The 24,527-nt window shown below is 35.1% G+C and overlaps 1 protein-coding gene across 4 annotated transcripts; it reads left to right on the forward strand.

The window, feature by feature from the left end:
- Positions 1-66: 66 nt before the first annotated feature.
- nkx1.2la (NK1 transcription factor related 2-like,a) lies at positions 67-19,479 on the forward strand. 4 transcript variants are annotated; one of them, XM_068212824.2, is made up of 6 exons: positions 67-101; positions 2,166-2,294; positions 4,126-4,292; positions 11,008-11,123; positions 16,179-16,428; positions 18,013-19,479. In XM_068212824.2, exons 5-6 carry the CDS (start codon positions 16,218-16,220, stop codon positions 18,612-18,614), a joined length of 813 nt encoding a protein of 270 aa, XP_068068925.1. In that variant the 5' UTR covers positions 67-101; positions 2,166-2,294; positions 4,126-4,292; positions 11,008-11,123; positions 16,179-16,217; the 3' UTR covers positions 18,615-19,479. The 4 variants fall into 4 exon arrangements, with proteins under 4 accessions (XP_068068925.1, XP_073775582.1, XP_073775583.1 ...); XM_073919481.1 differs by lacking the exon at positions 11,008-11,123; XM_073919482.1 differs by lacking the exons at positions 67-101; positions 2,166-2,294; positions 11,008-11,123; positions 16,179-16,428 and having other exon boundaries at positions 4,194-4,292.
- Positions 19,480-24,527: the final 5,048 nt, after the last annotated feature.

Below are 24,527 nucleotides of genomic sequence, written 5' to 3' on the forward strand. Positions count from 1 at the left end.
TTCTCTCAGCGAGCGCTGATTGGCTGATCAATGTCTACAAAAGAGCCACACTGGCAAGGGTAACGTGATACGGACTCTTCTCATTAGTGCTGTTTACAAAGGTAAGTAATGCTGTCACTGCTGCTGCCTATTTTAAGGTTTGCTATTTGAACTAACCTTTTTTTTTCATTCAAGGCAGTACAGTTAGACCACCTTAAACAACAAACACAATTACTGAAACAGTGACGGGAGTTTATTAGCCTTAATTTATATGTTGTAATTTATGTCTGTGTTTAGTACTGTTAACAACACGATACAATATTTTTGATAACAGTTTGATAAAGGAAATGTTTTACCACAAACATGTTTCTGTAGCTAAACCAAAAGTATGCATGACTTTGACACCATAGCTAACCATGGTATATGCAGTAAACTTGCGGTTATGGTAATAAATCTGCCAAAACATCATCATTACTACACTTGTACTATAATAAACCCATGGTTATGTTTTTCTAAAGTGGGCATTTAACTTATTTAACTCTTCCTAAATTAAATTGAGATGTCCTATTTTTAAGCTTGTATTAGTTTAGGTTTATTCTAATGTTCTGCGAATTGTTGCTACACTTTTATGTACATTAATTTTGATAAACAATTTGAGTAAGAAATTGTTATGGAAGTCCCATTTGCTAGCCATTAACACAGTCAACAGATTATTTACAATTACAGCATGCACTTTGTCTTTCAGCATTTTAATTATAGCATAATTTGGCCCATTTTGTAATATTTTATTAAGGAGGAATATTATACAGGTATTTTATTTTGTCTGAGCAACTTTATCCTCACTGTGAACAGTTTCTTAATCTACGTTTCATGAATTAGAAAAATAAATTGTGAGATCATATCTCTGTGCGGAACACTGGCTGCAGTCAGATTCTTTATGCAAATAAAATTCTCAATGGATTATTTCAATTAATAGCAGAAATATTATTCGGTAATAAAAACTTTTTTTTTGACATAAACCATTATTTTTTTTAACCCTAAATCTGATTAAATTACTAGTGTTCTTATATACAGGTGCAATCAGAATTGTTAACCCACCTGAATTATTTGCCCCCCTGTTTATTTTTTTCCCCAATTTCTGTTTAACAGAGAGCAGATTTTTCAAAACATTTCTAAACATAATAGTTTTGATAACTCATTTCTAATAACTGATTTCTTTTATCTTTGCCATGATGACCATAAATAATATTTGACTAGATAATTTTCAAGGCACTTCTATACAGCTTAAAGTGACATTTTAAAGGCTTAATTAGGGTAACTAGGTAGGTTAGGGTAATTAGGCAAGTTATTGTATAACAATGGTTTGTTCTTTAGATTATTAAAAAATATTGCTTAATGGGGCTAATAATATTGACCTAAAAATGTTTTTTAAAAAATTAAAAACTGCTTGTATTATTGGTGAAATAAAACAAACAAGACTTTCTCCAAAAGAAGAAATATTATCAGACATACTGTGAGAATTTCCTTAATCTGTTAAACATCATTTGAAAAATTATTTAAAAAAAAAAAGGTAGAAAAAAAAAATCAAAAGTGGTTTAATTATTTCTGAGTGTGTGTGTGTGTGTGTGTGTGTGTGTGTGTGTGTGTGTGTGTGTGTGTGTGTGTGCGCATTCGTGTGCGTAGTGTGTGTGTGTGTGTGATATTAATCATTAACATTTTTTGATTTTTTTATTTATTTTCTATTTTTATTTTATTTATTTATTTGAAGCATTAAAAACCTGATCCCTCTTATTGACTCTGATTGCTCTACTAACAAGGTATGACTTCGATCAAGACTTAAAGCATTCACAGTTAAGGACAATTTAATACATTTATAAGAGGGCTCTATAGTCGGAGGGCATCCACTGAAAAGACCTTGTTACCCTTAGATTTTGATGTCGGTATAGCAACATAAAGTAAACAAAAATGAGCTTTACTGCCATGACGTGTCAAGTATTGCAAAGCATTGCACATTTTATAAACTATGAATAGTATACTGGTTATAATCCATGTATACATAAATACACAAAAATGCTATTAGAAATGTAATAAATACATACACAAATAAGAAAAAGACTGATGACTAGAGTTTCTGACTAGCTTTGTCCTCACTCACTCTCTCTGTCTTTCTTTTTCTCCTATCTCAGGTCATTTAAACCTGACCAGTGTCATTGAGTCCTGCAGAGATTTGAGCGCTTATACCCTGACAGCTGATCTCTTCATAAAACACAGCACCACAGGGAGCCATTTATGACCGACGCTATAAACACCAATAGGTTGGTAATGAGAAATGTCGATAAAAATCTCACCCTGGAGATCTATTACCTTTAATGTTTAAGATGAGTGCTCCTCGCTTCCAAACAGAATCCCATTTCTTAAATGCGCTGCAGTATGTCAAAAGCTGTCAGCACGACCACAGACAAATATGGCCAACTTGGGACGCATTTGCCCAGCTTGTATGTGTTTGCATGTCCGACACATTGCGCATACTTCAAAACGAGCTACAAACATTATGGACCGGTAGCTTAAACCATACCAATTATAAGGTAATTGATTGTCTATAGAAGTTTTCACCCTCCATTGCGTTAAGCTAAAGACCATGAACAAACACTCTCGCACCATGATTGGGGTGTAATTTGGTCTCTGATGATTGTCCTTCACTGGTAGTAAATCAGCATTGCAATAATGCTCCAGGGAAATGGCCAGTAGAGACCATATGCCCCAGAGTCACAGGATGGGTCCTGCAAGCATCACTACACATGAGTGGCCATCCAGCACAACATGAGCACTGACCACACTACCAGCACACATCACCGCAATGTAGAGTCTGCTCCCCTTGCAAGAAAAATCGCAAAGGTCAACGTCTAAAGCGGGAGGGATGGTGGAACAGAGGTTGTTGATGAGGGTCGTCTCACTGACCGAGCCTAAATTGACCTATAATTCTCTGCACGCCATAACATATGAGAAAAAGTTTGTTGTACGCGATCGGTGCATCCAACATCAAGGTTAGAGGAGTCACGCTATCAAAATCATGCTCTAAATCTCCAGTCTGCGCGTGGAGGGGCTTTTATTTCATAAGCAATTGCATTATCCATGAATCTGTCCCTCTTTGCGATTAAAACAGATAGGATTATTAAAGGACGGGGTTTTTCGCTGCAAATCAAAATTTATGTTCGTCTGTCAAGGCTAGAACCAATCAGAAGCTTTATTTTGGCTTGGGTGTCGGATATTATTTATAGCTTTGGTTCTCAACAATTAGGTGGAATTAGGATACCTTGATGTCAGAGATTGGTTCAGGTGAAATTATATCTAAATGTACATTGTTTGTCCGTCTTCTTTATCTGGGTAAGATTCATTTTTTGGTGTTTGGACTAAGTTGTATTTTTAAAAGTCATTTTATTTCCTTTAAGCGCTTTTAAAATGCCATGCTTCAAATGTGTTTTGTTAAAGTGAAATGTGGATCAACTAATGTTTCATCATAATCATCATCATAAACATCAGTTTTAAGCCTGAAAAGACATATTCATTCAGAATTATCTAAATATATGGATGAAAAAGAAGTTTTAACATTTTAAATAAATTAAAATAGCAAGATGCATTGCATAAAATATATTCACATTTTAGGGCTGCACTTTGATCTTTAAATAGAGCCTTTTAATGGGTCATAAAATTATTGTTGTTTTAAATATTCCTGAAAAAAAAAATATAGATTGAAAAAAAAAATTAGAAAATTAAAATTGAAAATTAAATTTTGTGTGTATATATATATATATACACACACACACACACACACATATACACACAACCACACACGCAAGCACAACAGTTCTTTTTGGTACCTAAATCTTTAAATTTGATTGGCTGACAGTCATGCAATACCAGCACTTTTACAGTCTCTTCACCCCTTTGCATTACTCCGCCCACATACAACAGATACATACAGTGACGGCAGATCAATAGACTCACTACTTTTGACAAATATTGCTGCTGTTGGAGAACATAATGTACTTTTGAGGCTTTTTAGGTGAGAACATAGTTGTTTAGATTGCAACTATGCAGTTTATTTATAAAAATAGTGCTTATTAATGAATTTTTTTTTTTATTTAGAATTTTGGTGATTTAGCGCATCGGTGGCCATCATCTGTCATATGGAGCAGAGCAAAGCAGTTGACGTTCCACAACAAGATGGCATCAGGAATCGCATAATAAGTCCTTAGGAGAGAAAAACACAGCGCAAATTTCAAACTACAGTTGGTCAAATCATTACAAAACAGGTTAGTTTCTTTCTAAGTTAATCTCTCTCTTGTTTGTTGTAGTGCTGTATTTATACCATAGTAATCTGGTAGTGTTTGCTTTGCTTAGACTTTTTCAGGATACATTTTTGTGATCTTCCGATTGCAACAGAGAAATGCTGATCTCTGTAGACTTGTGGCATTTTATGCCTTTCAGCCTTATCTTAAAATGTGAGCAAAACCAGCTTTTTTGTAATCATTTTAGACATTATGCTAGAAAATCATTCAAACATTAGCACTAAAGTGACTTTGTCAATTAGCAACAGTTTCTGCAGTTCTGACATCAGCTGCAGATGTGAATGAATGGCGGAAGAAAGTAGTTCCTCGTACAAAAGTATTTTGAGACTTTCCGTGCCTGATTTTCTTTTTTATATACACAATTATGCCGTCGAACTGTTGTATAAACGCAATATCACACGAGTAGCAATGCGATTATGGCTGTATATCATCACTGGTGGGACACTAAAGCACTCTACTTTTGGCCTGAAGCCAATGCACGCCTCCCACCAGTGCCGATATACAGCCATACTGCACTGCTACTGATGTGATATTTCCCGTATAGATTTTAGAGGGTGTCTTCTGTAAATCATGGTGAAAATGTATGATTGTCATTTATTGCTGGAAAAATGTAAGGAAACAAAATTTCAAGTACTATTTTGATAGTTAAACCCAACTTTAGTCTGCAATTTAATATGCTACTTCTAATGTCAATTCTGTCATTTTGAAAATAATGTGAAACACTGAAAAGAAGTTTTCATCTTTTTAAAGTCTGTGTAAGAGCTATAAACGGCAAAATTGTGTCAATTTGGTTTACACCTTTAATTAGTCATTGTTATATTCTACTTTAGCCCTCATATCTTAATGGAGTCAAATGACTCATTCATATATCAGAGAATCGAGATTTTAAAAGGTGAATAGCAGTACTTTTCATGCTGCTTTGTAGACATGTTTGAACCATATGAGGTATCAAGGTCAAGACTCCGTCTGGAGGAGAAAAAATAATAATGTGTGGGATGTCAAGTTCTCTTCTGCAGTGTTGTTTTCAAATTACATTTTACAATACAGGAAACATGCACACGTGCACACACCTTTTGCTCGTGGCATAGCCGTAGACCTTCCTGGGTGAAAAAGAACAATTAGAGGAGAAATGAGGGCAGAATCACTGGGGGAAATGGCTGGTGAAGACTTTATTGATTAGTGAGGACTGCCTGATCCAGCGCTTAGTATAGCAATTATGCTGGTGTCAACAAAGAGCAAAGCTACAAAAGACCTTCACCTTAGCCGTCTATTGCGTCTAAACAGCAGATTATTGTACATGTAGAATACATACATTGCCCATGAAACAACTGATGCGCTTATAATGACACTCTGATTGTCAATTGGTCATGTGTATATGTGGTCCTGGACCAGCGTAAAGGTTGAGATTTATGCATCAATTGATAAGCTTTCGGTTGATGAATGGATTCTTAGCATGGGACAATATTTGGCTGAGATATGACTATTTGAATATCTAGAATCTGATGGTTCAAAGAACACTCTAAATGCGAAGTGAAGTTTATTTATAAACTAATTTCAAAAGGATCACGTACTTATGTTTGACCACAGCTGCTCCTGTATTAGATAATGCACAATTCACCAATCAGATGATTCTTAACTCATTATAAAGAACCAGAGTTTCTTACCTATGTTATCTTTGGCTTGAAGAATCCCCCCTTCCACCCCTACTCCTCCCTTTTCCTTGATAAGGTGGCACAGCAGACCAGTGGTTGGCACTGTTGCCTCACAGCAAGAATGTCACTGGTTCAAGTTCTCAGCAGGCTAGTTGACGTTTCTGAGTTTACATGTTCTCCCTGTGCTCGCGTGGGTTTCCCCCAGGTTCTCCGGTTTCCTCCCACAGCTCAAAGACATGCGACATAGGTGAATCGACCAAACCAAATTGGCACCATAGATGAGCTCTTAATCAGCAGTATATCTCTCCAGAGCAATCACTTATTTATCATTAGCCATAAATAAGCATTGGAGTTCTCAAGACCTACCTGAGCTCAAACTCCCCTCTAGCCTTGCAAACGGGAGGGAGCCCTGGGCTCCAGGATCTTATAAGCTCTCTCGCGGGACAGCATGCCAAACACGCGTTGTAATCAATAATCAGCTGAGTGTAAACTCTTGAATTCTAGCTCTAAATACTGTGAAAATTACCTCAAAGGTTGTACAGATGATAAGTTCTTAACTTATTGGGGCCTTTTTTGATCCGTAAAGCAGTAAATACAAATTTCTCAAAATGCCATAGTTTTCAGTAACAAAAAAACAACAACTCCAAAATAGATGACTGTTTTTATTTTTATTTTTAAAGAGATATAACCAACATGGGTAAATACTGCATTTATTTTTTATATATACATTTTCTAGAAAGTTACATTGCATTAGTGTTTAATTCAGTTTAAATGTAGTTTTTTCCCATATCTTACAATTTCGGGACAGAATTGTTTTTATGTATGGATTTTGAGTAACCTTTGTAGCATGAAAATCGTATTGTTTGCTATCTCAGTTTTTTGGTAATTATTCCAATATAAAAATATTCCAATATAAAGGGAAAATGCAGTGTTGATTCGCTAACATTGAAATTAAATAGCTTTGATTCACAAAAATAATATGATTTTAGTTAAAAAGAATTTGATAAAATTATGATGCCGTTTTAAAATGCTACACAAGAGCATAAGAGTGTAGCTTTGATTCAATGTAATTGCAGATAAAAATTGTCCTGTACAGTTGAAGTCAGAATTGTTTTTTATTTCCCCAAATTCTGTTTAACTTAGAGATTCTTTTTTCAACACATTATTAAACATAATAGTTTTAAGAACTCATTTCTTATCATTGATTTATCTTATCTTTGCCATGATGACAGTAAATAATATTTGACTAGATATTTTTCACGACACTTCTATACAACTTAAAGTGATTTTCAAAGGCTTACATAGGTTAATTAGGTTAACTAGGCAGGTTATGGTAATTAGGCAAGTTATTTCATTCTAGCCGAAATAAAACAAATAAGACTTTCTTCAGAAGAAAATATATTAGCAGACATTCTGTGAAAATTTCCTTGCTCTGTTTAACATAATTTGGGAAATATTTAAAAAAGAAAAATGAAAGGAGGCTAATACAGACTTCAACTGTATCTCAAGAATCAGTCAAAGTTCATGCTGATTTTAAATTAAGCACACACACACCACACATAAAGTTTTGAAAAGCATCTCCAACCAAACAATGTGAAGGTGAGGAAAGCACTGGACAATTTGGCTGTGTTAAAGAGACAAACACAATCTGTTTCCTCCACAAATAGAGATGAATTCAGCTAACAGAGCTGTAAAAAAAGGAAACATGCAGTGCTAACATGCTAGCATTCAAAACAAACAACTTCTTTTTCACATTATTAAGAACATGATCAAATACAATATGGTTTTAGTTGAGAAAAAAAGATTAAATTATAACTGTTTTATAAAATGGCGCATAATAAACATTACCTTTATTTCAAGGTAATTGCACATACAGTTGTCCAGTAGCTTACACAAAGTTTTAAAAAGCATCTCCAACAAAACAATGTGAAGGTGAGGAAAGCACTGGACGATTTGGCTGTGTGTTAAAGAGACAAACACAATCTGTTTCCTCCACAAATAGAGATGAATTCAGCTCTGCCTCCTTCCACTCCATCAGCCATGCCTGACCAGGTCTCCCCAGCATATCTCTCTCTCAGAACGACCATAACCATTAATCCCAGACACCCTATTTATACTCTCTAATTGTGATGAGTATGAATTATCAATTATAGTGAGCACCTAATTGCCCTTCATAAAGTCAGCCTCCCCCCTGGCTTTAAAGAGCGCTGTTTAAATAATGTTACTAATAGCTCTCTTCTTTACATGGTGAATATATCTTCATTTTTGAGCTCGCCGAACGTGAGAGTCGCTCGTAATTTAAAGGGGCAATTGAGGAAAGGCGTGCAGGTGGTTCCACTGGGACTCGTTAAGATTTAATGAATTATGATGCGACCTTCTGCGAACAATGAGCAATCAATGCGAGCGCTGAGTGACAGAACATCACATCCACTGCGGCCCATAACCTCAAACCATGTGTAATTCTTTTGCACTCAACATTAGCCGTGAGTGTTCATTCACTGAAGACTTAGGCATTATATTGCGGTCCCGTTTCTCTGGATGCATCTGGAGTTGAGTGCTTGATCTCAGCCAATGAAGTCTGGCAGCTCTGCATGCATTTAGTATGTGCATTTCTAAACACCTGACACTAAACATAGACGTGTGTGCGTTTCAGTAGGACAGACGCCAATAGAAATCTGCACTGCGCACTGATTTCTGTCATTTCTACTGACAGTGAAAGACCTCGGCTGAGATGGCCAAAGGCAGAAGGAAATTCAGGTTTGTGAATGAGATTTCCCCTGCACACGATGTCTGATAATTAAGGAATTAAGTTTTAGGGAGGATTGTTTTGTTTGATGGTTTTTTTTTTCTCTCATAATTTTGTGCCTTTTTCATGAGCTGTAATTCAGTTGTGTAGCAATTAAATCTTTTTACTATACCATCATCGACGACACTGTGGCTCAGTGTTTAGCACTGTCGCCTCACAGCAAAAAGGTCGCTGGTTCGAGCCCTGGCTTGGTCAATTGGCATTTTCGAGTTTGCATGTTCTCCACGTGTTTGCTTGGGTTTCATCCAGGTGGTCTGGTTTCCCCCACAGTCTAAAGATATGGGCTGTAGGTGAATTGGGTAAACTAAATTGGCTGAAGTGTACGTGTGGGAATGAGTGTGTATGGATGTTTCCCAATACTGGGTTGCAGCTTGAAGGACATTCACTGTGTAAAACATACGCATGCTAGATAAGTTGTCTGTTCATTTGCTGTGGCAACCCCTGATGAATAAAGGGACTAAGCTGAAGGAAAATAAATAGATAATACTATACTGTACTGTACTGTACTATATTATACTATACCATACTATACTATACTACACTATTTAGAGCCAGTGTCAATTGTTCTTCCATTCACCATGGAACAAATGGAAGCATTCTTGAAGTATAAAGATATTTTATTTGTTTTCAAGTATATAAATTTTAGAAAGTTTGACACCCAAATATAATTTATATAAAGTTTTGACCGTAAATGAAATAGAATAAAATAGAATTTATTTTTGAAAACGTATTTGTTAGTTTCACCTATAGAGACAGATTTTGTTAAGATATAGAATACTTTTTTTTCACGTAATTATGGAAAAGTTTAGAATTGATTTATGTTAATTTGTTTATAGGGATTTTTTTGTCTAAAATGACGTCTGTATGTGACACCTTCTTGTTTTTATAATTGTCTTGTATGCCTTAGTATGCATGCAGTTGTAATTGCTGTGTAAGTGTATTTTCATTTTCTGAGTAGCATTAAACTGTCGCTGTATACTGAAAATTGCTGGGTTCCACACAAGTGTTGGGACAATGTTCACTTATAGGTTTTTACATACATGAGTGGATTGAACAATTAAGTTGTCCCCAATCAAACCTTAAAAATGGTGTTTCAGCTCATTTTAATTAAGTAGTTTGAACAAAGAGCCAACTATTTTTTTCGTGGATGAGATTTCCCCTGCACACGATGTCTGATAATTGAGGAATTAAAATTTAGGGAGGATTGTTTTGTTTGATGGTTATTATTTTCATTATTTTGTGCCTTTTTCATCAGTTGTAATTCAGTTGTGTAGCAATTAAATCTCTATACTATACTATACTATACTATACTATACTATTCAGAGCCAGTGTCAATTGTTTTTCCATTCACCACTTTCACAAATGGAAGCATTTTGAAGTTGTTTTAAAGTATATGAATTTAAAAAGTTTGACACCTAAATATAATTTTGATAAAGTTTTAAACATAAATATAATAAAATGAAATCAAATAGATATCATCTGACATTTTGTTCTTTTTATTTTTTAAAACGTGTTTCAACAGCAGAAACTGATTTTGTTTAGGTACTGTTAAGATTTAGACTACTTTTTTTTTTTCAAGTCACTATGTAAAAGTTTAGAATGGATTCATGTTATGTTTGTGGGGAAAATAAAATAGAAATTTCTTTGCTATTTTTTTGTAAGGTCAGTGCTGACCATTTTTGGAGATTTATTTTTCATTTAGCACTTATGTTTTTGTTCTATGTTTTTTTCACCTGTAAATGCTGATTCAGTTTATTCTGTTAAACATTAAAGATATTTTAACATCTATTCATATATATTTTATAGTCATTTTTTGTCATTACATTCCTCCAGCTTCAGTTATAAAATGAAATCAGTTGACGGTCATTGTCATTCTTTTTTTTTTTTTTTTTTTTTTTTTAGGTTTTTCGTGTATTTAGTTAGTTATTTTATATAATTTTCCTGCAGCCTCTTTTCTTCTTAACTCCATTCTGTTTAATTCATGGATTATTTAAGTAATTTTTTAACAATTTTTTTTTTTTTATACTTGGATTCTTTGAAGTTGTTTCTTTTGTCATTTTGTTGTAGTATGCTATTTTAGTATAGCTATAATATAAGCATATATAAAGAATGAACGACCTTTACCTTGGTGAAAGAATTGGTGTTTATAGAAAGGTGGTCAGTGTCCATGAATGTGTGACAGTGTCCCCTGGTGTAATTGCCCTTTTTTGCTATGATCCAGGCCCTTAACAAATCACCCAGGCACTTTCCACATCTGCTGCATGTCAGCATCTGCCAGACGCGCTCACCCGTCCCGGACGCTCACAGCAAGCCTTCATTACTCCTGCTGCTGAACAGGTAGAACTGTTTGCACAATTACCAAACAATGCTGCCGACCTTGTGTCTGCCTAAATCATCACTCTCAAATAATGGCCAAAAGTTTTGCTCACTTTGCATTTGTGTTTTTTTTTTTTTTTTGACATTCATGCTGTATGAGAAAATCAGGTCTTTTTCCAGTTTTGTGTTCATGAATTTTATATTGCATGACTTTTCTGTGTCAAAGACATTTGCGCTGCCCATTACATTACAAACCACAGGAGAAGGCAAATTCTTCAGCAGGATAGCGCTCCTACTTATATTTCAGCCTCCACATCAAAATTCATGAAAGCATTGAAGGTCAAGGCTCTCCAGGATTGGCCAGCCCAGTCACCAGACATGAACATTATTGAGCATGTTTGGGGTAAGATGGAGGAGGCATTGAAGATGAATTCAAAGAATCTTGATAAACTCTGGGAGTCCTGCAAGAAAGTTTTTTTGCCATTCCAGATGACTTTATTCATAAGTTATTTGAGTCATTGCAGAGATGTATGGATGAAGTCCTCCAAGCTGATGGGAGTCACAATATTCATTCTGTTTCCACTGAACCATGACTTTATATTCTATACTGTACATTATTTCTGTTAAGTGACAAGACTTTTGTCTAAGCAAAGTCGGATCTTACTCTCCTAATTAAATAATTCAAAATCAAGGAATGATCGTATTTTATTTTGGTAAAATAAGTGTAATCTAGAGGCCTTTGCCTTTCATATAAGCCACTTCTGATATCAAATGATCAACTAGAAGCCAAGTTATTTTTTTGTTGTTCCTAAAACTTGCATAGGCAACAAGACTTTTATCAGGTAGTGTACACTTGCATATTACATTTTCAGCCCAAAGGTATTTAGGATAATGGCTTTAAAACAGCAATAGTTTACTGGCTCACACTGTAAATAAATAGTTTTGGGGCAACATAAAGGAATTAAGTTAGCTTATTAGTTTTTACATTTTTAAGTGAATTGAACATAAAACAATTAAGTTGTCTATCAAAAAAAATCTCTAAAATTGTTTTTTTAGCTTATTTTAAATAAGTGGATTGAACAAACACTAAACATCCTTTTTTGAATGTACACTGTAAAATGCTGGGTTCCCAACAATTGAGTTGTGTTGAGACAACATGAAGGAATTAAGTTAACTTATTAGTTTTTACAAATTTAAGGGGATTCAACATAAAATAATTGAGTTGTCCCTCAAAAAAACTCAAGAATTCTGTTGTTTCAACTTATTTTAAATAAGTAGTTTAAACAAATAGCAAACATCTGTTTTTTTTAAATGTGTATATATGCACAGGCTTGCACTGTTTCACCATATACTGGTCTGCCCTTCATAATACAATAGTTTAAATGTTTTTGTCTAAAAGGACGTCAGTATGTGACACCTTTCTGGTTTTATAATTGTCTTGTAATAGAAGCCCCAGTATGGAGTTGTAATTCCTGTGTAAACGCATTTATTCCACCTCTGAGCAGCATTAAACTGTCAGCATAAATATAATTAAAATTCAGCTTCAGATGTAATTACTGTGCCACCTTTTAAGTGCACTTGCCAGTAAATTTAATTATACAGATGTACAAAAGTCTTAAACCATTTATTTATTCATTTTTCTTCAGCTATAGTTATAATTATTCATTAGGGGTCGCCACAGCGGAATGAACCGCCAACTTATCCAGCATGTGTTTTAGACATCGGATGCCCTTGCAACTGCAATCCAGTACTGGGAAACACCCATACACACTCATACACTACAGCCAATTTAGTTTATTCAATTGATCTTTGCCGCATGTCTTTGGGCTGTGGGGGAAGCCGGAGCACCTGGAGGAAACCCACGTGAACATGGGGAGAACATGCAAACTCCACACAGAAATGCCAACTGGCGCAGGACAGGATTCGAACCAGCAACCTTTCTGCTGTGAGTCAACAGCGCTAACCGCGGAGCCTCTGTACTGCCCCAGTCTTAAACATGTCAAAACAAATCAAGTTAAAATGCTGACAAATGTTGACAAATCAAAAATCAAATAGTGGAAACTATCTGCAAAACAACATATGAGCTAAATTGGCTGTAAAAAAAAAAAAAAACGACCCTAACAGAGCACTTGAGAATTATATCCAAGCAGCAGTGTCTTTAAAGCATTTTAACTAGCACTACTTTTCAGAGACAGATCGGTTAAACTCTTTACACCCCTCATAAGATCTTTAAAGTCTCCTTTCCCAATTTTCTTTTAGTGCCATGTAGCAGTAATCTTCAAAAGAGTGATGTTTAAGCAGTTTCCCATTCTATTGTTCATCTGTACTCTGGATAAGAATAAGGGGACACAGACAAACAAAGAAAACACGCCCATCCGTAAACAGATCTCCACCTCAAGACGCAACTACCTGAATGATCAGACATTTAGCAGACCGTCCCAGTGCTCTGATGAGTTTATGGGTTAGGAGGTGGGGATGTCAGAACAGTGGGGAGGTTTGTCCAGAAGTGTGCTCTTCTCCCCAGGCAAAGTGCCTGGTGTTTTCCTCGAGACCACAGCAGCTGCTGCCCTCAAATTCTCCACCTCACCTCTTGTGTGACTACCTGAGTCTACGTTGTGCCCCCCTGGGCCACACTTTTGTGCTCGGGCCCTGTGTCAACAGATGTGTATAAAGTCAGGCCTACAGAGAGGAAGTTGTAAACTTGCAGGAAAGACTTCAGCCTTCATTCTTATGGAGCTCAGTCAGTGAGTGCCACTGGCCTTAGACATGCTAATGCAAGCAAACAGTCCCTGTCCGGACAGTCTGAAGTCTGACAATGTTACAACCGCAAACTATACACTGCAGGCTGCCAGCAAACAAGCAGAAATGCAATTGAATGGCAGCCGTGGGAGGTTTCATAGGAGAGGAATTAACATCTGTGGTCTGATTTGTGGACAAGGGTTTGATATGATGTTTGTTTGTGCGTGTGTGTGTGTGGCATTTTGACTGCACTTTTCTTTTGATCTTCAGTGAGTACCTGCACACTTAAAAGTGTTATCACTTTATTGAAAAATGAGCAGGTGGAGATTAAAGCATTTAACCCGATTTTACTTGATAGCGTGATTGTTTTACAGATTTTGATTTTCCTTTTTTTATGTGAAACACTGAAGGAGATATTTTGAAGAATGTTAGGTCTAAACAAGTGTATACCCCATTGAATGACTGGATCAGCAAAAAAAAAGAAAATGTATAAAACATTTTCGAATGATCTTCTTTTGATGATACTTATTGGCCACATTAAATAGTTCAGTTTTATTTATCAAATAACTATTTATTCTTGCAAAATCAGTATATAGCTAAATTTGGCATGTACTCTACCGGTCAAAAGTTTTGGGTCTTTTTTTCCCCATATTTTATTATGCTGTTCATCAAGGTGACATTTATTAAATGTTAAAAAATGTTAAATATTTATTAATTTTAAATAACTGCTTTCTTATTGTATGTAGTACTCTTGTCATTGTTGCTTGTATTACTATTACCATTAATAATAATAATGATGATGATGATAATTAATATTAGAGTGATTTCTGAAGGATCATGTAACTCTGAAGACTGCAATAATGAAGCTGAAAATTCATCTTTAAAATCACTGGAATAAATTGTTAAATTAATTTATAAACTACTTTTTTAAAATCATTGTATGCCCACATTCACAAAATACTAACATCAAAATGTACAAATGTGTTACAGAGTGTCCAGTCTTCAGAATGGAAAGTAACAAAGAAATTAATAAAATTAATAGGTAAAAAATAAAGTTCAATCACTTGTAAATTGTAATTGAATGACAAGGATCCTGTGTAAATTTAAGAGAGCTTTTTTTATGTATTCCCAAAGGGGAGACCAACTTGACCAAAATCTGTCCGTTTTTTTATTTTATTTATTTATTTTTTTTAATGTTTGTTTTTCTAATGGTAGCCATAGCGATTTGTGATATCCACATCTTGAAAGATGGGGCCTGCTGCAGACCAAAGTAGCAAAATATGAAGTAGCTAGATATACCAAGACAATAAATAACTGTAATGTATATTTTTGTTATTTATGTTTCAATAAATGCAAAGCTGGGGTCAAATCAAAAACAAGCTTAAGGATATTTTTCCAGTACCTAATTTATTTTCTTTCAAAATGGCAAAATTGTGTCACAGTCCCAATTATACAAACTACTTTTGAACAGTTATTTTATAGTGCAATAACATTTCACAATTTTACAACTTGTTCTGTATTTTTCATGAAATAAATGCAGCCTGGGTGAGCAGAATAAGCTTAATTTAGAACCATGCTGACCCCAAGCTCTTGACCAGTAGTGTATGTGTTTCAGGGAAAAATGAATAACAAAAGTTAATAGTGAGACACTAACAGAATAGGAGTCCCTCATTTATCAGTGCTGGACACACATTTATTGATCCATCCAAAGCTTTGGCAGACGGATGCCACGGAGTGAATGTGAAGATACTGGCTTAAGCAATTGACTCTAAAATAATCCAACCCTGACCGAACAAAATCATTTATTTGCCAGGGGAAATGTCTTTGACAATAAAATTGGTGATTTTATTGATTGGTGCAATAAAATATTTATCATTTCTCTCCGAAATGTAAAAAAAAGCAAAGGAAAGTATATAATTTGTTTGTTTTTACTTCAATACTTCATATGCAGAAACCACTAAAACAAATCTTAAAACGAATATCATTCAGCAACTATAAAGTATAAAAGATTTTTACAAATAAGGGTAAGGGTACTTTCCTTTATGCAAACAAACACCGAAAAGAGTATATGCCAAGGATTAGATGCAACAGTGTCCTGAGTTATGCCACTTGTCAGCATGTGAACTTGTATACTGTATTGATTGAAATGAGCGCAGGTTTAAGTACCGAATGCTCTCAGCCAATCGAGAGGCTTTCCGTTAAACCCTCGTGTTCTCGCGTCTCCTCTAATGGACCTGTTAAAGAGCTCAAGCGCACCTTCATCCACTGACATCTGACCGAGCAGACTCCGATCCAAAGACACGCTGTTTCCAGCTCCTGCATCTGCTCTGCTTATAGAAATAGAACATACAAATCAGACTGACCTGCAAGCGAAAGATGCTCGAATATCAGGAGTCCGGAGGGAAAGGTACATCGGACCATCGGATTTCCTTTTCGATTATTGACATATTGGATCCTACAAAGTTCACAAGTAAAAAGACAGACGTGTCGGAGAAAGAACGGACCTCATCTTCAGAAAACACGGGATTTGGAAGTTTGGAGGAATCGCGCAATGGGAAACACAGTGATGGAGAATGCGAAAGTACAGGTATGAAATATGATTAATATTAACCAAAGCAGTGTGCAAATTGTTCTGCGACTTTCAACTTTTGAAACGATAGATCTTGCCTTTAAAATAAAACACGAATGATATATGCGTTATGTTGTATAATTCTTATAGCCTATTTTGTTGATAAACAAAGATCAAACAGCTGTTGATTAACTCGTAATCCAACTTTTGTTGAAATGTTTAAATCGCTATATGTATAGTCGGTGTTTACCTTTTTATAGTAAAAACTACCTTTTATAGTTTTTTTCTTAGGGTTGTAAAATAATTCCTGTTATGTCTGTTTGTGTAAACCAAAAACACATTCATCTTTAGTAAATATGTTCATGTTTTTGAAAGATTATTTTTTAAAGTAATTGCACATATCTCTTCCAAACAGACCTTTTGTTGCCCATTTTGTCATTAGATGGTATAATTTGACCTTCCCCTCATTTCCAAGACTGCGTTTTCTTTAAGCAGCCGCAGCTGAGTAAGTGATTGCCATTGGGACAGTCAGGGCAGATAATTGTTTAAATCGTCCCATTGAGGATGCCTGCGCTCACTTTGATCGATATCCCATTACTGGATGCTGCATATCTCCCTCCAGCAGCTTGCGGCTCCAAACTTCAAACCCCTGCCATGTCTGATCCCAAATATCGTTCGATTAAAACTTCCCTTTAAATAGATGACATTTATCGATCTGCCGACAAATATGAAACTCCATTAGCGCGTCATGGCTGGATGGCAGAGTTGGATTTAACTAGGGTTGCTTTCCGCAACATGACATTTGAGGCGATTTGTGATTTGGAAATTGTTGAGGGATTATGGCCAATTCCGCGCCAGTCTTTCCTTGAAATCCACACAGTTCCACCCTCCCCCAGCTACCCCCATTCCCATACAGGACCTTTTAGTGTATCACTCATCACATAATTGGCAGCACAGTTACAGCTTTTATCGGCTCATTACTAAGATTTATGTTAATAGCAAATTAAATATTTTACTTTGGTGCATAATATAAATTACTGCACTTTCTCATTGCTAACCACATTGAAAGCATATTAGCCTATCCAAATTCTGATAAATCAAAGTTGCTAAATATTAAGCAGCTATTTTCCGTAATGCATTTGCCAATTTATTGTAAATTTTAAAACAATAAAACAAAATAAAAAAAAAAATTGACAATACACTTTATGCTTAAGAAATGCATTATATTCAGCACACGCCAGGTTTATACAAATAATAAATAACATAATAATTGGGCTAGTGCTAAGCAAAACACCAAACCAAATTACTCTAAACTTTACTAACACTTTTTTTTATTACTGTGTGTGTGTGTGTGTGTGTGTGTGTCATAAAATACTGATTAATTACGTATATAGGCCTACATTTTCTGTGACAAATGAAAAAAAATGTTTTCTTAGAGATATAGATGCATTTATATAGCCTACATTTTCTTAAATTTTTACTTGATGTCAAATTTGGTTAAACGTGTTTAAGTAGGCTACTTGCTGTTTGTGAAAGTTGCTGGCAATTTATGTGCAGCTAATGGATGTGTGATTTAAATTTATAAACACTTTTTATTGACAGGAGATCGATCTGATGACCGTCACGGCTGCGTCAGACTGCATCCTCCTGATCCAGATGTTGACTTTGACTGCTCATCCTCGCACAGAAGCTTGAAATCGGGCTTTTCTCCTTGTGAAGATCCGGATGAAGCAGCTGAAGAGAGGATGACTCCAGCGCCGGATGATGTGTCGCGTCAGCGGCGGCGCCGGTCAGATCACAGCTGTGCAAAACCGCGGCGCGCCAGGACCGCCTTCACCTATGAACAGCTGGTGGCTCTGGAAAACAAGTTCCGCGCCACGCGTTATTTATCCGTTTGCGAGCGACTGAATCTCGCACTGTCTCTGAGCCTAACCGAAACCCAAGTCAAGATTTGGTTCCAGAACCGAAGAACCAAGTGGAAAAAGCAGAACCCAGGTGTTGAGAGTTCCTTACAAGCTGGCACAAACTCTCTACCCAACATCAGCCCCTCCTGCGGCTCCGCGTCTGCGCTCCACCCCCCGTTTAGCACCGGAAACATGATCTTTCATTCTGGCCCGGTGCATCTGGCATCTTCTGCTGGACTCTTGCATCCGTTTTTGACCGATGGCTTTCTGCAGCCCGCATTCTTCCCACCACACTTATGAACTCTGCATGGTGGAGGAATGATAATAGACTGTGTGTAAATGTGAACTTATGAACATGTGTTGAGTGATCCTCAGTGGAATGGGACTGGTCTTTCATCAAGGGATAGTTCACTCAAAAAATGAACATTTCACATATCATTCTGAGTGAGTTCTGAGTTTCTTATGTTGAACACAGAAACAAGATATTCTGAAGAATGTTGGGGAAAAAGCAACCATTGACATCTGTAGTAGGAACAGAAATACTAGTTTTAATATGCATTATTTGAAAAGCACTGTAAAACCCAAAATGTTATGGTAACTTAAACCATTTGGGGAACTAGGTTGCAACAAACCATTTAAGCTCAAAAACGAATCCTAATGAGTACTGTGAACTCAATCTATTTGAGTAAATGAGGCAAATATAGCACAGTAAACGCAAAGAAATAAGAGAACTCAAACCAATTGAGTACTGTAAAAACCAAATAGTTAAGGCAACTTAAGCATTTGAGGAAACCAATAAAAACCATTTGAATTAAAAAAACGAATCTATATGAATATTGTTAACTTACTCCATTCAAGTAGAAGTAATGCGGTATTTGATTAACTAATTTTACCTTTAACACTGAGTTCAAGACTCTTTTCAAATGAGTGGAATTAACTTTCAGTCAACTTTGAGTTAACTACACTCATTTCATTTGATAAAGTTGACTGTTGGGTTTTACTAAAAATACCAAAACATTCTTTAGGAGCCTGTATCTTCCCTTTGTGTTAAACAGAAGAAACGTCTCAAACGGTTTGGAACAAGTGCAGTCAAAACAATTATATTTGCTGTTTCTACAAACCTATTTAAAATGACTTATTTAAAATAAAACAACATAATTATTGAGTTGTTGTTGTTGTTTCGAGAGGGGGTAACTTGTTTTATCCTTAATCGACTTGAATTTGTAAAAACTAATAAGTGAACTTAATTACTTCTTGTTCTTCCATCACAAATTAATTGTGTGTAACCCATGCAGCATTTCTTAACATTGTGGAGTGGGTGAGTAAAAGATGACACAGTTTAAATTTTTGGCTAAACTAGCCCTTTAATATATATATATATTAAGTTTACAATATGTTCAGGAGGTGCCTGATCATTCAGATATGTCTGTCATTAGCATGTGGCAGCCAGTGCACCGTCCTATTTATTTTTTATTTTTCAAACATCTCGCCACCTCCCCTTGTCCTCCTTCTGTTTGTCTTTTTTTTTTTTTTACATAGTGGTGTTTAAACTTATAAAGCTCAATTCAAACCTTGTTGGCGGACCGCAATCCAGGTTTTTTACCATTATCTATCATAATTGAATAAGTAGGCAAACTCCTGAAATATATTTTTCTAACAGCTTAAAAAAAGGGACTGTTCAGCCAAAAACTTTGGTGACCCTCACTTATTTCAAACCTTTGACTTTCCTCTGTTAAACACAAAATAAGATATTTTAACGAAAGCTGGAAGCCTGTTACCATTGACTTTCATTGTATTTGTTTTTTATTACTATGTAAATTAATCAGGTTTCCAGCTTTCTTTATTTGTGTTCAATTGAACAAAAAGTTTTTTTTAAAGCCTGGGAACCATTTTGTGAGTGAGTGAACTGTGTAAGCAGATATGGTTGAGAGGGTAAACCACGGACTAAAATCAAGTTTGAGTTGCTAATAATAGGCTTATGAAAAGGCATAAAAGCCAAACATCTTGCCAAATGTGTAATGAGAATGCTTTATAAATCTGTTGACAAAAAAGAAACTTTTAAAATCTGAAGTTTTCCTGCAGAATTCTGCCAAATTAAAAATGTTGGGGAATAACTTTTTAAATAAAATATATTATAAATATAATATTAAATATATTAAATCATGATGATGATAACAACAACTAAAATAATAATAATACACTCGGAAAATGCTGAGTTGTTTTAAAATATTCTATGTTCGAATAGACAAACCTGTTTGGTTAAAAACTGTTTATATGTCCATATTTAAATTAAAACAACCCAGTAGTTTTTAAAGTGTAATATTTTTTTCTGCCATTTTTTAAATGAAACAACGCATATACAGCTTCATGGTTGAAAAAGATATTGGTGGCTAGCAAGTTTTCTCAAGTTTGGTTTATGTGGCAAAGTGTTGCCAAAAATGCCCTGAATATAACTCTATGCCTCAAGAACGATTAATATGAAAAATCTGCTCAACATCAAGCAAATCTTAGAGCCGGATTGTATTTGTGTGTATTATTTTTCTTTTTTATATATTGTCCATGTCAGCAGTTTGATATGTAACTGTGAATTCAAAGCATTTCATTTTTAAAGAACATGTAATTGAAGACTTTGTTCATTAAAATATTTAGAAACATTTTAATGAGATCATCAGTGACAATAAAATCATACTGAAATTATTTTCATTATTATTTTTATTATTTTAATTTTTTGGTGAAATTTTGTATCAACCACCATTACATGCATATTTTGTTAATAAACACTAGATGGCGTCAGATGAAAACCTATAAAAGAGATGGAAGAGACCGGTGTCAAACTAAAAATAAATTAATTAAATATATGTATACATGTTTCAATAAATAGATGATAAGTTAGTATGTGCAAAAATAGAAAAATAAAGTTAAAAATAAATCTTAATCGTCAATATAGTATTTTTTTTAATTAAAAAATCATTATTATTTTCTGCTTGTATTTTTCATTAATATTTTTAGTAAACTAATCAAGATGTTTATTTATTTTTATATAACGCTATGTTGTTTTTTATTTATGTGTTTATATATTTTATATCTATTACTGTATTTATTTATTTATTATGTATTTCTTTATTAATATATATTGTTGTTGCTGATTTATTTTTACATTTCAGTATGTAACATGGAAACGAGAGAGACAATTCTTACTTCAGCACATTATTGGTTTGAAAGCCCTCGAATAGAAGAGTCTCTGAACGATAGACCATATTTAGGATAATGTTGTCAAGCACTAATTTGTATAGCCTTTGTATAGCTACATGATGTGGCACACCAGCTAGATTGTGTATATATGTAAATATTTATTTATTTAGTTAGTTTATTTTATTTAATATTGTTATTATTTTTTATATACTTATGGGTAATATACAAAATTACAATTATTGTAATAAAATGTGTTAAAACAATAATTGTGTGTTAACGGGTAAAAGTGTTGATATTCTTTTATTTAATTATGTATTATATTGTTATTACATATATTTCAAACATACTTTTGCCTTGTAAACTGTATTTAGTTAAATTATAATTTAGTGACATTTTGGCTATTTTCTGATCTGGTCAACTGTATGCCAATGCAAAAATTGGCGCATTTAAGGTCAGTTTTCTTAAAAATTCAGCGATCTCAACTGGCGTGATATCCGATATAAAGTGAGTCTCAGATTGTACAAGAAGCACTGCATTATATTATTTTTTCCCCGCCATGTCGTTGTAATATGAGCATTTATTTTACCCCAATATATTCAATGGAGCTTCTGCGCTATCCTGCCGATTCTGACGGGCGTGTGCGTGTAAACGGCTTTTTGTCTCGTTTTACGCTTGTGCAACTAAATGAATGCCAAAGTTTATTTAACTGTATGCATTTTAATTACATTACAACATCGATGCTGTAAAATGAACCGTATAAATTAGAAAGAAATTCACAATAACAGGTCACCATCAGTATGGAGAAAACACTAGCTCGGCATATACCCTATTCCTACGAATTAGCCACTAAATTGACAAAACGTAAAATACTTCCTCGTGAGATCAGGACTCGAGAGATCTTTGTTGGCTGTTCAGGCGTTTGTGGAGCTTTTGTGTGTTTGCGGATTTTTCTGGCGATTTATAGTTGACTCACGGCTTTGGACACCCCTCGGATTGGTTAAGTCGGTGAAAACCCTGTGTGTGTGTGTGTGTGTGTGTGTGTGTGTGTGTGTGTGTGTGTGTGTGTGTAAATATGCGATATTATCCCCACATACAGTAGTTTGAACCTATTAGTTATTCATAAATGCTTACTGTTCTATAAACTTATCTTAATGAAACTGTAAGATGTATTAAACTCATCAATATACAGAAAGCATTTCTTGCTCTGTAAATTGGTGTTGGTATGTGTGTGGAGAAAAAATAATATAGTTTATGTCTCCTCACTTGAAGTTAGTTATAATGAACACTTATTAGACAGCTGTATGTACAACCCACTTTGTCGTTTCTTATTCTTAACCCCTTTTCTTGTGAAGGAAGAAATGTAAAGTGTTTGGGGTGCCCTTGTCCCATCTGAGGAAGGATCAGACGAGGGAGGTATTTGTATTTTAAAGTCAAGGCCACTAAATATTGTCTGAGAAAAATTAACATGTTTTTGAAGAAAGTTCAGCTTATGCACTGACAAGTGCAAAGTGCAATCTTGAAAATGAAAATACCCAAATAAAGTTTAGAACTTTGCTAAATGTAATGTTAAGAAGTTGTGATTAAATATAAACAGGTAATGAATGTGATGTGTGAACAGTTTCTTTCAGTCTAATTACTTTTCTACATATAGTAGTACCTATAAAGAGAGTGAAGGGATGGTGAGTCAGTAGACACTGGGGATTGGTGAGCATCACCAAAGTTTACTGTGGGTTGGTGAGGGCCACCAGTAGACACTGGGGGTTAGTGAGGTTCTCCAAAGTTCACTCAAGTTTGGTGAGGGTCACCAAAAGACACTGATGGTTGGTGAGGGTCACCAAAAAACATTGAGGGTTGGTGAGGGTCACCACAAGACATTGATGGTTGATGAGGGTAACCAGAAGACACTGGTGGTTGGTGAGGGTCACCAAAAACATTTAAGGGTTGGTGAGGGTCAACAGAAAAAAACTGAGGGTTGTTGAGAGTCATCAATGATCACTGGGGGTTGGTGAAGATCACCAAAGTTGATTGAGGATTAAAAAAAGTCACTGAAAGACACTAATGGTTGGTAAGGGTCACCAGAAGACATTGAGGGTTGGTGAGGGTCACCAGAAGGTTGGTGAGGGTCACCAAAGTTGACTGATGGTTGGGGGGGGTCACCAAAGTTTACTGAGTGTTGATGATGGGTCACCAAAATCGACTGAGGGTTGGTGTGGGTCACCAAAGATCACTGAGGGTTGGTGAGGGTCGCCAAAGATTACTAGGGGGTCGATGAGGGTTGCCAAAGATCACTAGGGTTTTTTCAGGGTCACCAGAAGCTACTGAGGGTAGATGAGTGTCACCAAAGCTCACTAAGGGTTGTTGAGGCTCACCAGTGGATACTGAGGGTCGGCGTGGGTCACTAGAAGGCACTCAGGGTTGGTAAGGGTCACCAAAGTTGACTGAGGGTTGATGAGGTACACCAGTAGACACTGAGGTGATATTTTGATTACCTTGTTTGATTCAATGTTGATCATAATTGGATGAATGTATTCTAGCTTTTAAAGTTCTGCTCTGCAGTCACCTTTACCATGACATTGATGTGCATGCTCTGTATAGCACAATAAACAACACGTATTAATGTTTTTTTCAATTATCTTAAATAAAGAAATTTATACATTAAAAAATATGTACTACAAATATAAATGTTACATCTTTAATATAAAAAATCTACATAATTGAAACCACAAAAAAAGTAAAGCAACATGCCTGTAACGACCCATTGATTGTTTGTACCATCCAATAAGTTGTTTAAAAAAAACAGGGTGCATATACTGTACATAACACAAAAAAGTGTAGCTTGAATAATTAACTAATATGTATAATTTAAAATATATTTTAAATTAATAATTGAATTAAATAGGTTAATTGTCCACCAGGATATGTGATATGAAAAGTATAGCATAGGCAATATTTAATGTCTATACAGAACTTGTAGTATATTGTGCAGAAGTTTCAGATGTTCTGTGCAGATCAATGAACCAG

Source organism: Danio rerio, chromosome 13, assembly GCF_049306965.1.
Source record: "Danio rerio strain Tuebingen ecotype United States chromosome 13, GRCz12tu, whole genome shotgun sequence".
Lineage (NCBI taxonomy): Eukaryota > Metazoa > Chordata > Actinopteri > Cypriniformes > Danionidae > Danio > Danio rerio.